The 16,451-nt window shown below is 45.5% G+C and overlaps 1 protein-coding gene and 1 pseudogene across 1 annotated transcript; both read left to right on the top strand.

Moving 5' to 3' along the window:
- Positions 1-13,471, top strand: part of LOC133381469 (zinc finger protein 850-like) — a 32,278-nt pseudogene extending 18,807 nt beyond the window's left edge.
- LOC133381460 (zinc finger protein with KRAB and SCAN domains 5-like) lies at positions 3,218-5,537 on the top strand. The gene is made up of 4 exons (XM_061620608.1): positions 3,218-3,733; positions 4,095-4,176; positions 4,869-4,951; positions 5,204-5,537. Exons 1-4 carry the CDS (start codon positions 3,317-3,319, stop codon positions 5,396-5,398), a joined length of 777 nt encoding a protein of 258 aa, XP_061476592.1. The 5' UTR covers positions 3,218-3,316; the 3' UTR covers positions 5,399-5,537.
- Positions 13,472-16,451: the final 2,980 nt, after the last annotated feature.

Here is a 16,451-nt window from a genome sequence, read left to right as displayed (position 1 = left end):
TGAAAACCCTCTTCATAGGGTCGCCATAAGTCGGAATCGACTTGAAGGCAGTACACTTACTTACACACATATACAGTATAACATCTTTTTGAAATTAATGATGATAATCACCCGTAAAAGTATTCTCTTATTTATTATATATCTTGGTCTTTCGGAAAGATGAGTTTATATTGTTGTTCCCTGAGATGAGTGCAAGGGAGATATATGTGCGAAATATTTAATTGTGGTACGTGCTGTAATTAGTTATACATTTGCAGCATAAGGATGCTAGATGGTTAATAGTGTATTGTACTTACAGCTATGAAATCACCATCTAAAAGCATCTCTGCATAGAAAAGTATTCTTATCGAGTAGAGAAGCACAACAAGGACTTAATTCTTCAAGAGAGAATTGTTATCATTCCTCCCAAGGACAGCTGAGAAAATTAACGGAAGATTGGAAAAGACAACAATACTTGAAACAGATTTTCCTGCTGTTTCTTAATTTGGACTGTGTAATGTAAGTCTAACTTAAGAAATGGTAATCTTTCAACTTCTAGACCTTTTCAATTTTGAGTTCAATATGGAACCTTTTTACACTTTGGGTCTTGCTAGTGCTTATATATTGATGGCTAGGTGTTTGGCATTGCGTTGCTCGGTGTACAAAGTAAGCAGATAGATTTCGAGTTCCCGCCCTCCTCTTAATTCCCATTCACAGGACCTCCATTGCATCCCATTGAGATTTCAGGACAAGGTCATCCCTCAATACAAGGCATGCTGTATAGTGTCTCAGGCTTTCAGAGCATCATTTTAGACTTTATAGCAAAGCCATACGCTGGGCAGGAGTCTCTCCATTGGAGGCGTTTTTTCTTTCTTTCTGTTAAACTGAGTTTAACCTTCTCTAACTGACAAAAGTAGCTGAACTGACTTGGCTTTCCGGTTCCATTCATCTTCCAGATACAGCAACATATATCATCACATCTTCCCTTCTCACGCAAGCCAAACCAGTTTGGGAGCCTTGTCTGCCAGCCTCCCCATATTTCTATGATCTATATATTTGTCTTGAACCCCCAGGAGGGTCCAAACCCCCAGGAAGGAGCCACAGCTCAGTGGGTAGAGCAGCTGCTTTGCATGCAGAAGGTCCCAGGTTCAATCTCCAAGGACAGACTCTGTGCCTGAAACGCTGGAGAGCTGCTGCCAGTCAGTGCAGATCCCACTGAGCTAGATCGACCCCCATGCTCTGACTCGGTACAGGGCAGGAGCTCCGTGTCTTCCTCCGTTCTGCGCAACGCCTCTTTCCTTCTTGGCTCCCGCTCTGAGAGATCATCAGGAGGCTTGACTTCCTGAGGGTTAAAATAAACGAAACCAGATTCCTAGACAGGAAAGAGGAGGAGGAGGTGCGCGAGGCTTCAAAGAAAATGCGGCTCCTCTCCCTCTGACGTCCCTTCCTGCCGGGCTCTTCCCTTGGAGGAAAGTGGCTCCCTGGTCAAGAGCGCAGTTGGATTCGCCGTTAAACACCAGCAGAAGCAGCAGCGCTGCAGCGTCGGTGGCGCCTTCTGGGGTCTGGTAAGCCCCTTGTCCCTGCTGTGCATTTGGGCGAAGGGGAGGAGCTGCAGGGCGGGGGAGCCAGGAGGGGGCGGGAGACCCCAGATTGGAGCCCCACCCGGTGAAGGCAGAGGAGCGGCTGGAGAGCCCACGACAGCAAGGGAGACCCTCACCCCGTAAGGAGGTGGCCTCTGTTCTGTGACCCTTCAGGATCCCCCGTCAGAACATCTGCCATAATAGCAGATAGACAGCAAAGAAAACGGAAGAAAAAAGATAGGCAGGGCCTTGGTACAATGAGTGGAAAGTGGAGCTTCCTTATGCAGAAGCAGTATACCAGAGTTAGTGTGTTAAATGGCCTCAGTTTGATGGCTAGACAGGAAGGGAATCCGGGGGGGGGTGTTGTATCCCTCAGAGCAAAAGCTCCTCTCTTCAAAGTCCCTTTCATTCTCACTTGGTGGTAAATACCCAAGCCCTGCATGGGTGGCCCCCTCTGAAATCTTGTGAGCATCCTCTGCCTTTCACATTTCGTGGAAAGGTTTTCACAGAGCAGGGCGCCCAGGTGATCCATCCAAATCAGGGAGGAGAGCTACCTCTCCCCAGCAAGGCCAGGACACCACTTTGAATTAAGGGGCAATTGAAAGTATGCCTATCAATGCCCCCGTTATTCACACACTGACTGGTGTTATCATACATGTGCCCATCCAGGCAAGTAACCCCTGGGATACAGAAGGGACCTTTAAGTGTGAATAGAAAGTGCTACTGAAAATTGGCAATCTTTTCATCAAAGGAATCAAACTCGGAAGACCCCGACTGAAAGTGAACAACCGTGTTTTATTAAAAGGGTAAATAGGTGAAGAGAGCCTACAGGACAGGGCAGCCCCCACCCGCATCCATATCCCATCACTCAATGCCTGCTGAGGTGAAGGTAAAGTCAGTTCTTCCTTAATTTATGATGACAATCCCAAAAATGTAGGTTCATTGCTTTCTTCCACCACATTATACTCAAAGATCTTTCCATTTCCTTATCACAACCAGGACATAAACTCCAGGAACTGCAGCGTTCCAATTTAATTTACTAAGCAACAATATAGCTCACGTTTAACTCTGAAGGGGGACAGTTGTAAAGATAAGCAAATCTATCAAGAGATGAAAGGAATAACGTATTTCATTCACAATTAAACCAACATTCTGTATTCCAGGTGAGGCTTGTAAAAGTTCAGAGATAAGTTAGGGAGTATAGGATCTTATATTGAATTAGACAATTGTCCCATCTAGCTCAGTATTGTCCGCACTGACTGGCAGAGTCTCTCCAGGATTACAGGCAGGGAGTCTTTCCCAGCCCTACCTGGAGATTCAAAGTGGGACGTTGTGTGTACAAAGCAGCTGCTCTACCACTGAGCTACAGCCTGTCTTCTGAAAGGTTCTCCCTTTTAGCTTGTTTTTAATTAAGAATAAGGGGGTAATGAGGATGATGCTGGTCCCTGGGGCCCTTTGGGGCTGCTGTCAGAGATGTGTCAGCCATCCAGGGATCCATCTTCAAAGTAAGACATAGGCATAATCACTGGGTTTTTATCAAAGGTTATATGGTAGAAACAATAATCCTCACATTTGACTATTCTTACCCAGCACCTTTCCTGCTCTGCAAGCCTTCGGCCTGGGCATAGTGATCCCTCTTTGGCTTCGCTCATAGAATAAGTGGACCTGCTCCTTCTGAACGTGGCCTCAGAAGGCAGAAAACTATTCCCAGAAGCAGAGAAGGGATGAGGACCCCGTGAAAGGCCAAGAGATCAAATATGGAACAGCAAGACCCATCTACTCCTGAAGCAGGACTTGGCCCTGATGCCATCAAGACTGAGACCCATGCGGAGGAATTCCTGGGGGAAAATGTGCAGAAGATCTTGGGGAAGAATCCCCTCAGCTCAGATGTGCAGCGCCAGCAGTTCCGGTGTTTCCGCTACCAGGCAGCTGAGGGGCCCCGAGAGGCTTGCAGCCAACTTCACCTTCTTTGCCGTGAGTGGTTGAAGCCAGAGCGACACACAAAGAACCACATCGTGGACAAGGTGATCCTGGAGCAGTTCCTAGCTGTCCTGCCCCCAGAGATGGAGAGCTGGGTGAGGGAATGTGGGGCCGAGACCAGTTCCCAGGCAGTGGCCCTGGCAGAAGGTCTCCTGCTGAACGTGGCAGAGGACGAGAAGCAGGCAGAGCGGCAGGTAAGATGGCTGTCCCTGGTGTAGATGAAGCCTTCCAGATGTTGTTGAAGTAAAAGTCCTATAATCGCTGGCCATTCATGGTATTGTCTGGGGCTGATGTGAATTGGAGTCTGGTCCCATCTGAAGGGCACCACGTTGGCTACCCCGATATCAAGTATCTCTAAGGGTTTTGCATCTATCCTTCCTTTCTATATCAAATGTTTATTTATTTATTTATAAAATAAATTAATTAATTAAATAAATAAAGGTTTTGCATCTATACTTCCTTTCTATATGAAACATTCCTGTGGTATTGCCTCTGTCACTCCTTTTTTAATTCTGCTCCCCATTCTATGACTTGAGTTCTTATTATGCTTTTCAGGAAAAGGGTCTCTGTGGAGAAACAGGAATGGATTTCCCTGAGGCAGAGAGGACTCCATTGGACCCCAGGCGGAGGCCGCTGGGTAAAGATGAATGGGGCGTGTTTCCGTTTGGTCTGTCTCTGTTGCTTTTGCCTGCGAGAACCAGTGTGATGTAGTGGTTAAGGTTTTGGACTACGACGTGGGAGACCAGGGTTCAAATCCCCACACAGCCATGAAGCTCACTGGGTGACCTTGGGCCAGTCGCTGCCTCTCAGCCCCAGAGGAAGGCAATCGTAACCCCCGTCTGAATACAGCTTACCATAAAAACCCTATTCATAGGGTCACCATAAGTCAGAATCGACTTGAAGGCAGTACAGTGGTTAAGGTGTTGGACTACGACCTGGGAGAGCAGGGTTCAGTCACTGCCCCTAAGTCCCACAGGAAGTCAATGGTAAACCCTTTCTGAATACCACTTACTATGAAAACCCTAAACACCATAAGTCAGGATCAACTTGAATTTCCATTTTCCACTCTTGTCTCCAGCCTTTTCCACAGCTCAGAAATGCTCCTACTTACATCATAAATTTTTACGTGGGAACCATCACTTTGATTTCTGGCTTAGAGCTCAAATGAGGAGAGATGTTTTATCACACAACTGAAAGATAAATTGTGCATAAATACCTGAAACTCACTCAGCTGAGAAGAACCCTTGTGCAGTTATACCTCTATGGTTAAATCTCTGACAATAGCATACGGTATACTAATGGCTTTTGGGCCCATTTTCTTTCTCACAGGGGATGGAATCATGTCGGCAAGACCTGCTAAATCATATCCCCTTTCTGGTGGAGGAGAAGCTGTTGCTGTCACCCCCGATCAGGTAGGGGAAAGACTCAGAAGTGGGAAAGGCTGGGGGCAGCCTGGGTGCCTCTCTGTCCCTGGGTCTGAATGAATTTTCCTCCTCCTCTTTGCGTCTCCCAAAGCCACCTCAACAAAAGCTGTGAATGCCATTTAAGAAGGTTTCTGTCCTTAGAACAATGACCAGCCACCTCACCTTAACTACGTTTTCCACGTAGGTTGGAGATAATCTTTATGCTTGCTATGATGACAAATTGAATTATATTTCTTTTAGGATCCAGTGTCTTTGGAGGATGTGGCTGTGCAGTTCACGGAAGAGGAGTGGGCTTTGCTGAATCCTGACCAGAGAGCTCTGCATAGCGAAGTCATGGAGGGGATTTGTGGGACTCTGTCCTGTCTCGGTAAGGCAGGTTCCGTTGTAATTTGTTATGTGCCTTCAAGTCGATTACGACTTATGGCAACCCTATGAATCAACAACCTTCAGTAGCGTCTGTTATAAACCACCCTGTTCAGATCTTCCTTTATGCAATCAATCCATCTATTGTTTGGCCTTCCTCTTTTTCTATTCCCTGCTGTTTTTCCCAGCATTATTGTCTTTTCTAGTGAATCATATCTTCTCCTGATGTGTGCAAAGTATGATATCCTCAGTTTCATCATTTTAGCTTCTAGTGATAGTTCTGGTTTAATTGTCTTTTTGCTGTCCAGGGTATTGGTCGTAATACCTGTTTTCAAATTCCATATTTCTACATTTAATGCACCCGAATATTCTGATGTACTGCCACCTATTTCAGCTGGGATTCTTCATCTTCTGCAGATAACTTGAATGGACAGCCATCTATTCTCTCTGAACAGATCTCTAGTTATGCCCTTCTAAAACAATGGTCCAATTAGCTGGAATTTTTCACTAAAATGTTTCCCCAAGTGCTATAACACAGCATAGCTGAGCTCCATTTGAGTTTCTAATATGGCCTACGAGGTGCAACATTTGGCATTCTGGGCTTTGGGGAGACACATCCAAAGCTTCCCTCCTAGTTTATCCTTTTTCCTAGACCTGGAGCAGAGTGGTGGCAGTGCATTATACGATGTGGGGGAGAGGAGGACCGTTTTAAGACTGGGGTAGCCATTATGGTGTGCTCCACAGATTCCTGGACTCTCACTCCCATAAGCGGTGACCATTGTCCACGCTGACTGGGGCTGATGAGAATGGGATTCCAACAAACTCTGGAGAGCACCACATTGTTATAGGGAAAGGGACTCAGACGGTAAGAAAAGCCTTCCCTATCATAGAATAGTAGAGTTGGAAGGGACCTACAAGGCCATCGAGTCCAACCCCCTGCTCAATGCAGGAATCCAAATCAAAGCATTCCCGACAGATGGCTGTCCAGCTGCCTCTTGAATGCCTCCAGTGTCGGAGAGCCCACTACTTCTCTAGGTCATTGGTTCCATTGTCGTATTGCTCTAACAGTTAGGAATTTTTTCCTGATGTTCAGTCTTAATCTGGCTTCCTGCAACTTGAGCCCATTCCGTGTCCTGCACTCTCCAAGAAGAGATCTTGGCCCTCCTCTGTGTGACTATCTTTCATGTACTTGAAGAGTGCTATCATATCTCCCCTCAGTCTTCTCTTCTCCAGGCTAAACATGCCCAGTTCTTTCAGCCTCTCCTCATAGGGCTTGGTTTCCAGTCTCCTGATCATCTTTGTTGCCCTCCTCTGAACCTATTCCAGTTTGTCTGCATCCTTCTTGGTGCGGAGACTAGAACTGGACGCAGTACTCAGGATGAGGCCTAACCAGTGCTGAATAGAGGGGAAGTAATACTTCACGCAATTTGGAAACTATATTTCTCTTAATGCAGCCTACTACAGCATTTGCCTTTTTTGCAGCTACATCACACTGTTGGCTCATATTCAGCTTGTGATCAACCACAATTCCAAGATCTTTCTCACATGTCGTATTGCTGAGCCAGTCTTATAACTGTGCATTTGGTTTCTTTTTCCTAAGTGTAGAACTTTGCATTTATCCCTGTTGAATTTCATTCTGTTGTTTTCAGCCCAATGCTCCAGCCTATCAAGGCCTCTTTGAATTTTGTTTCTGTCTTCCACAGTATTAGCTATGCCCCCCAATTTTTTATCAGCTGCAAATTTGATAAGCATGCTCTGTACCTCCTCATCCAACTCGATAATAAAAATGTTGAAGAGCACTGGACCCAGGACCAAGCTCCCACTTGTTACTTCTGCCCAGTTTGAGAAGGCACCATTGATAAGCACTCTTTGGGTATGATTCTGGAGCCAACTGTTGATCCACCTGATAGTTGTTCCATCTAGCCCACATTTAGCTATCTTGCTAATCAGAATGTCATGGGGCACTTTGTCAAAAGCTTTGCTGAAGTCGAGATATATTATGTTCACAGCATTCCCACAGTCCACAAGGGAAGTTACCCAATCAAAAAACAAGATAAGATTAGTTTGGCAGGATTTGTCTTTCATAAATCCATGTTGGCTCCTAGTAATCACTGCATTGTTTTCAAGGTGCTTACAGATTGACTGCTTTATAATCTGCTCCAGAGTTTTTCCAGGGATTGATGTTAGGTTGACTGGTCTATAGTTCCCCGATTCCTCCTTTTTGAAGATAGGGACTACATTAGTTCTCCTTCAGTCATCGGGCACTTCACCCTTCCTGCATGATTTCACAAAGATAATAGACAATCATTCCGAGAGTTCTTCAGGCAGTTCCTTCAATACTCTAGAATGCAGTTTATCGGGCCCTGCCAATTTGAACTCATTCAAAGTGATTTAAGTATTCCTTGACCGTTTGTCTATCAATCTCAAGCTCCAATCCTGCCCCTTCCACTTCATGTTTCCTGGGAGGGTCATAGACCCTTTTCTGGGAGAAGACTGAGCCAAAGTAGGAATTGAGCACTTCTGCCTTTTCTTTGTTATCTGTTATCATTTTGCCATCCTCATTGAGTTGCTGTGACACCATTTCTTTTCTCTGTCTTTTACTACGGACGTACCTGAAGAAAGCTTTTTTGTTGCTTTTAGCATCCCTCGCTAACCTCAGCTCATTCTCAGCTTTAGCCTTCCTGACGCCATCTCTGCAATTCCGTTGTACCTGCCTGTACTCTTCCTTTGTAGCCTGGCCTTCTTTCCACTTCCTGTATGTGTCCTTTTTTCTTTTCAGGTCATCTCTAAGCTTCTTGTGAAGCCACATTGGCTTCTTCTGCTGTTTTCCCCCTTTTTTCCTTGTTGGAATTGCTTGCCATTGAGCTTTTAGAATTTCCTTTTTTAGAAACTCCCACCCATCATAGACTCCTTTTCTCATAAGGGTCGCTTGCCATGGAACCGTACTTACAATTGTTCTGAGTTTATGAAAATCAGCTTTCCTGAAGTCCAGGGTGCGTGTATGGCTACTCTCAGCTTTTGCTTCTGTTAAAATCAAGAATTCAAATATGGTGTGGTCACTTCCCCCCGGTGTTCCCGTAACTGCCACTTTATCCACCAAATCATCTCTATTGTCTAGAATCAAGTCCAGGATAGCCAATCCTCTGGTTCCTTCCTCCACTTTCTGTAGGAGAAAGTTATATCCAACACAAGTCAGAATTTTCTTTGAGGGACTGTGTTTGTCAGAGTTTGTCTCCCAACAGATATCGGGATAATTGAAGTCCCCCATTACTACTACATCATGCCTCCTCGAAACACTGGCAATTTGCTTTGCAAAAGTTACATTCTCGTCTTCTCCTTGATTGGGTGGTCGGTAGTAGACTCCAAGCACCACATTCCTTTTATTACTTGCCCCGTTAATTTTAATCCAGATAATATCGGTGGAGCTACCAAGCTCATCTTCCTGTATTTCTGTGCAGGGATATATATTTTTAATATATAGTGAGACTCCACCTCCCTTTTTATTCCTTCTGTCTTTTTGAACTAGTTATATCCTTCAATTGCTATAGTCCAGTCATGGGAGTCATCCCACCAAGTTTCAGTTATACCTATCAAGTTGTAATTACCCTCCTGTATTAAGAGTTCAAGTTCATCCTGCTTGTTTCCCATGCTCTGCGCATTAGTATACAGACATCAAAGACCATGTGATTTATGGCTTGGCTTCCTTACTACGTTTTTCTGAGGATTGTTACTGGGCCCTATTATGGCCGATCTCTCTGTTCCCGTTACTGTGCACAAGCCTTCGTCAGTCGTTACCACCAAGATTACATCTCCCTCCCCCTTACGATTCAGTTTAAAGCCCTCCATGCTGTGGCCAAGCACATTCTTCCCAGTCCTTGTGAGATGCAACCCATCACTTGCCAGCAGTCCATCTTCCAGGAAGCGTAGCTCATGGTCCCAGAATCCAAATCTCTCACGTCGGCACCACCTTCATAGCCATTCATTCACATGTTTTTATTTCCCTTTCTACTCCTCTGCTATGTACTGGAAGGATGGATGAAAAAACTATCTGAGCCCCAAAGTCCTTGAGTTTCCTTCCCAGAGCTTCAAGTCTGACATGATTTCTTAATAGCTCCGTTTGGCAGTATCGTTTGTTCCCATATGGATGAGGAGAAAGGAATACCTATTGGTGGGCTTGATGAGTGATGGCAACCCTTCCGTCGCATCTCTAATCTGACATGCTCCTGAGCGCGCTGTAAACTAAGCGGTTTGCCTGCATTAGTAGGCCATTAAGATACATTCTCGTCTTGTCCTTGATTGGCTTGTCGACAGTAGACTCCAAGCACCACATTCCTTTTATTACTTGCCCCATTAGTTTTAATGCAGATACTCTTGGTGGAGCTACCAATCTCATCTCCCTGTATTTCTGTGCAGGGATATATATTTTTAACATATAGCGCGAGTCCACTTCCCTTTTTATTCCTTCTGTTCTTTTTGAAAAAGACAATTTGTCTATTTTTATTGATTTAAAACATGTACATCATCTTATTCTGAACAAAAATTCACAAGGAGTATAAAAATGGTTAGAGATCTATACAAGATGCTAGAATCACAACATAATCAAAACAGCAGTACACGAATCAGCACAAGAAACTTTAAGAGTCACAAGAAATACAAATATAGATGAGAACAATGTTAGAATCCCAGAGGTCTGACTCAGCAGCCCTGCCATAGTCATTGGCCAACTAATCCAGGAGTATTTGCTCTTACTGGCATCACGTTTGAGGGCTCTTTCTGAGGTGCTTTAACTGCTGAAGTGGGGGATTCACCTTGGGACCTTCTCCTTGCAATGGACTTTCTCTGCCACTGAAGGATGGAGCCTCCCCTTTTCATTCTCTCACTTCACTTGCTCTAGAGTTCAGAAGAGAATATCTGCAGTTGCTTTATTTACCTTGTCAACTTTGTAGGCTAGGCCGAATGAGTGATTGGCCCAGGACTACCCAATGGGATTAACCTCTTGACTAGGAGGTGAACCCAGATCAGCGTGGTCCAAATCTGACAGTCTGTATCACTCCAACTGTCAGTGAATGCCAGACAACAGAGACTGTTCAACCTGGAGTAAGATCCGTCTCCCATCTAAGTCCTGTCAATTCTTCCTTTATCACAAAAGTTATTTGGGATTGTTCAGTGATTTGAGGATCCATTTCTTCCCTCATGGTCTTATCAGTTTCTCTCTTCCTTGCAGAAGATGATGAGTGGAAAGCCAAGAGGAAGGGAGAACTATGTGGGAAAGAGAGATGGAAAAGAGACAGATCTGAAAAGAGGGAAGAGCAGAGAAGGAAACCTGAAGCAGAAGAGAAAAGGAGGAATAAATCTTGCGCTTCTCAGGGCAGTGGCTACCATAAAACTGCCATCCGAGAAAAATCAGATCAAGGAAGGAAAAGAAATAAATATTTTCATTGTTCGAAAAGTCTGAATTCTAAAAGAAAGTACAAAAAAGCCCACTACAAAAACCAGAAAAGGGAGAAAGCATATCAATGTTTGGAATGTGAAAGGAGGTTTAGCTGCAAGGCAAGTCTCATTTTGCATCAAAGAATGCACACCGGTGAGAAACCATATAAGTGCTTAGAATGTGGAAAGAGCTTCCGTCAGAAGACACATCTGACTTGCCATCAAAGAATTGACACTGGGGAGAAACCATATAAGTGCTTAGAATGTGGAAAGAGCTTCAGTAGGAAAAACCAACTCACTGCCCATCAAAGAATTCACACTGGAGAGAAACCATATACGTGCTTAGAATGTGGAAAGAGCTTCAGTAGGAAACAGCAACTCACTGCCCATCGAAGTATTCATACTGGGGAGAAACCACATAGATGTCTGGAATGTGGAAAGTGCTTTACTAGAAATTCCTCTCTCACTTCCCATCCAAGTATTCACACTGGGGAGAAACCATATAAGTGCTTAGAATGTGGAAAGAGCTTCAGTAGGAAACAGAAACTCACTGACCATCAAAGTATTCACACTGGGGAGAAGCCATATAAGTGCTTAGAATGTGGAAAAAGCTTCCACCAGAAGATAAATCTGACTTACGATCAAAGAATTCACACTGGGGAGAAACCACATAGATGCCTGGAATGTGGAAAGTGCTTTACTAGAAATTCCTCTCTCACTTTGCATCAAAGAATTCACACTGGGGAGAAACCATATAAGTGCTTAGAATGTGGAAAGAGCTTCAGTAGGAAAAACCAACTCACTCCCCATCAAAGAATTCACACCGGAGAGAAAGCATATAAGTGCTTAGAATGTGGAAAGAGCTTCAGTAGGAAACAGAAACTCACTGACCATCAAAGTATTCACACTGGGGAGAAGCCATATAAGTGCTTAGAATGTGGAAAAAGCTTCCACCAGAAGGTAAATCTGACTTCCCATCAAAGAACTCACACTGGGGAGAAACCATATAAGTGCTTAGAATGTGGAAAGAGCTTCAGTTGGAAAAACATACTTGCTGCCCACCAAAGAATTCACACCGGGGAGAAACCATATAAGTGCTTAGAATGTGGAAAGAGCTTCCGCAGGAAACAAGCACTCACTGCCCATCAAAGAATTCACACTGGGGAGAAACCATATAAGTGCTTAGAATGTGGAAAGAGCTTCAGTGGGAAACAGCAACTCACTGCCCATCAACGTATTCACACTGGGGAGAAACCATATAAGTGCTTAGAATGTGGAAAGAGCTTCAGTTGGAAAAACATACTTGCTGCCCACCAAAGAATTCACACTGGGGAGAAACCATATAAGTGCTTAGAATGTGGAAAGAGCTTCCACCAGAAGATAAATCTGACTTCCCATCAAAGAACTCACACTGGGGAGAAACCATATAAGTGCTTAGAATGTGGAAAGAGCTTCAGTAGGAAACAACAACTCACTGCCCATCAAAGTGTTCACACTGGGGAGAAGCCATATAAGTGCTTAGAATGTGAAAAGAGCTTCAGTAGGAAACAGCAACTCACTGCCCATCAAAGTATTCACACTGGGGAGAAACCATATAAGTGCTTAGAATGTGGAAAGAGCTTCCACCAGAAGATAAATCTGACTTCCCATCAAAGAACTCACACTGGGGAGAAACCATATAAGTGCTTAGAATGTGGAAAGAGCTTCAGTTGGAAACAGCAACTCACTGACCATCAAAGTATTCACACTAGGAAGAAACCATATAAGTGCTTAGAATGTGGAAAGAGCTTCAGTAGGAAACAGAAACTCACTGACCATCAAAGTATTCACAGTGGGGAGAAACCATATAAGTGCTTAGAATGTGGAAAGAGCTTCAGTAGGAAACAGCAACTCACTGCCCATCAAAGTGTTCACACTGGGGAGAAGCCATATGAATGCCTGGAATGTGGAAAGGGCTTTACTAGAAATTCCTCTCTCACTTTGCATCAAAGAATTCACACAAGGGAGAAACCATAGAACTGCTTGGAACATGGAAAGAGCTTCAGAAGTAGCTTAAGTCTTTAATGTCATGAAAGATTTCAGAAATGGGGAAACCATATTATGAGTGTAGAACAGAGGGTTGCCGACCTGTTGCCTGTGAGTGTTTTGGAGGCCTGCAAAGCCCTTCAGTGGCACCCCAGCAAATTGCCAAGAGTCTTTATAATACATGCTATTTATTCATCTCTTGCACACTACAACTAATAAAATGTAGTCAGTGACCTTATTATAGAAACAGAAAAATAGGGATACATATCAGCATGAAAGAAGTTGCTGGAAATCCAATTAACATCAATGTATAAGACTGTGAAGGCACATCTTAGTTAAAACAGGTTACAATAGTTGAAGGCCCTTTTTGTGTGGGGGTGTGTATGGTGTGAGTGTGTGTTGTGGGGGTTGCATCATGTGCCTGGGAGAGAGGAGTCAAAGTCGACTGGGAAGATTTGAGGTGGCCCCAATTAGTGTAGTGACGGGTAGAGGGAGATATGACGCTGTGTGGAGGACTTGCCAGGTGAGGGGAACTCGGCCCAGGCAGTTAACGGCTGTGCTGGGTTCTGGTCCTCCACACACCCACAGGTTTGTTGGTTGCCCTATCAGCCAGCTCTCCGATCTCCGGATGCTGCTCCTAAATGCCAGATCGGTACATAATCAGATCTCTCTCATCCACGATTTAATTGTGCATGAGGCCTGGCATGTATAACTGAGACCTGGGTGGGTGAGCAGGGAGGAGTTAGTCTCTCCCAGCTGTGCCCACCGGGGTACTTGGTTCAGCATCAGGGTAGATCTGAGGGCCGGGGAGGGGGGGTTGCTGTGGTCTATAGGAGTTCCATCTCTCTCTCCAAGCACCATGTCCATGCAACTACTGGTCTGGAGTGTTTGCACCTTGTGTTGGATCAGGGGGACAGAGTGGGGATTCTGTTGGTGTACCGCCCACCCTGCTGCCCAACAGACTCCCTAACTGAGCTGACGGAGGTGGTCTCGGCTGTATTGTTGAGATCACCCAGACTGTTGGTGCTGGGGGATGTCAACATCCACGCCGAGGCCGCCTTATCTGGGGCGGCTCAGGACTTCATGGCTTCCATGACAACCATGGGGCTGTCCCAATATGCTACTGGCCCAACACACGTGGCAGGGCATACTCTAGACCTGATTTTTGCAACTGGACATGGAGATGGTGATCTGAATGTAGGGAGTCTTACATCAGCCCCTTTGTCATGGACAGATCACCGCTTGTTGAGGTTTAGACTTACAGCGGCTTTTCCCCTCTGCAAGGGTGGAGGACCCATTAAGATGGTCCGCCCCGGAGACTAATGAATCCGGATGGTTTTCAAAAGGCTCTGGGGAGTTTTCCGGCTGATAGGGCTGGTGCTCCTGTCGAAACCCTGGTCGAACTATGGAATGCTGAAATGACCCGGGCAGTTGACATGATCGCTCCTGTGCGCCCTCTCCTATGTAGAGCTCATTCAGCTCCATGGTATACTTCAGAGCTGAGAGCAATTAAACAGGAGACGGCTTGAGTGCAGATGGAGACGAACTCCTGAGGGATGCAATTATGCACTGGTAAGTGCCTATAGCAAGCTGTATTTAGGGGCAGTACGGGCAGCACAAAAACAATATTTTGTTGCCACTATTAAATCTTCTATCTGCCGTCCGGCGGAGCTTTTTAAAGTTGTCAGAGGGCTATTACATTCTGGCCCTAGGGACACGGTAGAACTATCCGAAGCACGCTGTAATGAATTTGCTAGGCACTTCCAGGATAAAATCTCTTGCATCCGTCAAGACTTGGACTCCAGTGTTATAGCAGTTGAATCAAATGAGGTATCCGGAGCACAGCCTGGTCATGATTTTTTGGATGAGTTTCAATTGGTGCAGCTTGAGGACGTTGACAAGGTGCTTGGACAGGTGCGTGCAACCTCTTCTGTTCTGGATCCTTGCCCCTCTTGGCTAATAAAAGCTAGCAGGGATGGAACAGGCGGCTAGGCCAGGGAAGTGATTAATGCCTCACTGTGTGAGGGAGAGGTCCCTGACTGCCTAAAGGCGGCGGTAGTGAGACCACTTTTGAAGAAATCTTCCCTGGACCCAGAAAATCTTAATAATTACAGGCCGGTAGCAAATGTCCCATTCCTGGGCAAGGTCCTAGAAAGAGTGGTTGCAGACCAGCTCCAGACACTCTTGGATGAGACTGATTATCTGGATCCATTTCAATCGGGTTTCAGGCCCGGTTTTGGCACGGAGACGGCCTTGGTCGCCCTGTATGATGACCTTTGTCGGGAGAAAGATGGGGAGTGTAACTCTGTTGATTCTCCTTGATCTCTCAGCGGCTTTTGATACCATCGACCATGGTATTCTTCTGGGGAGACTTGCGGATTTGGGAGTTGGAGGTACTGCTTGGCAGTGGTTCTGCTCCTACTTGGCAGGTCGTCTCCAGAAGGTAGTGCTTGGGGAGCATTGCTCGGCACCCTGGGCTCTCCAATATGGAGTTCCGCAGGGGTCAGTTCTGTCCCCCATGCTCTTTAATATCTACATGAAGCCGCTGGGTGCTGTCATCAGGAGTTTTGGAGTGCGTTGTCACCAGTATGCTGATGACACGCAGCTCTACTTCTCCTTTTCATCCTCATCAGGTGAGGCTGTCAAGGTGCTGAACCGATGCCTGGCTGCGATAATGGACTGGATGAGAGCGAATAAATTGAAGCTCAATCCAGACAAGACTGAGATGCTGTTAGTAGGCGGTTCCCCTGACCAGATGGTGGATGTGCAAGCTGTCCTGGATGGGGTTGCACTCCCTCTGAAGGAGCAGGTTCGTAGTTTGGGAGTTCTTTTAGAACCATCCCTGTCACTGGAGGCTCAGGTAGCCTCGGTGGCACGGAGTGCTTTCTACCAGCTTCGGCTGGTGGCCCAACTACGCCACTATCTGGACAGGGGAAACCTTGCTTCAGTTGTCCATGCCCTGGTAACCTCTAAATTAGACTACTGCAATGCACTCTACGTGGGGCTGCCCTTGAAGACGGTTCGGAAACTGCAGCTCATGCAAAATGCGGCGGCCAGACTGATAACCGGGACCAGGCGGTCTGAACATATAACACCGATTCTGGCCCGCTTGCACTGGTTGCCTATATGTTTCCGGGCTCGATTCAAAGTGCTGGTTTTAACCTATAAAGCCTTGTACGGCATGGGGCCACAATATCTGATGGAACACCTCTCCCGATATGAACCTACCCGTACACTGCGCTCAACATCGAAGGCCCTCCTCCTGGTGCCTACTCAGAGAGAAGCCCGGAAGGTGACAACAAGAAAAATAGCCTTCTCAGTGGTGGCCCCTGAACTATGGAATATTCTTCCTGATGAGGTACGCCTGGCACCAACATTATTATCTTTTCGGCGCCAGGTAAAAACCTTCCTCTTCTCCCAGGCATTTTCAGCATTTTAGTAGTATTTAATATGCATTTTAGTATCTGTTTAATTATGTTTTAATTTTTGATATCTTTAATTTATTTTAAATTGCTTAATATGTGGTTTTAATTGTATGTTAGATGTTTTTACCTGTTGTGAGCCGCCCAGAGAGCTTCGGCTATGGGGCGGTATAAAAATTTAATTAATAATAATAATAAGGACCGACTTAACTTCTTAAGTCATGTCACAAAGCCAGAGTTACAGAGTA

The sequence above is a fragment of the Rhineura floridana genome, chromosome 3 (genome assembly GCF_030035675.1).
Source record: "Rhineura floridana isolate rRhiFlo1 chromosome 3, rRhiFlo1.hap2, whole genome shotgun sequence".
Lineage (NCBI taxonomy): Eukaryota > Metazoa > Chordata > Lepidosauria > Squamata > Rhineuridae > Rhineura > Rhineura floridana.
The sequence above is the reverse complement of the archived record's forward strand: the minus strand, read 5'-3'. Positions and strand labels throughout refer to the sequence as shown.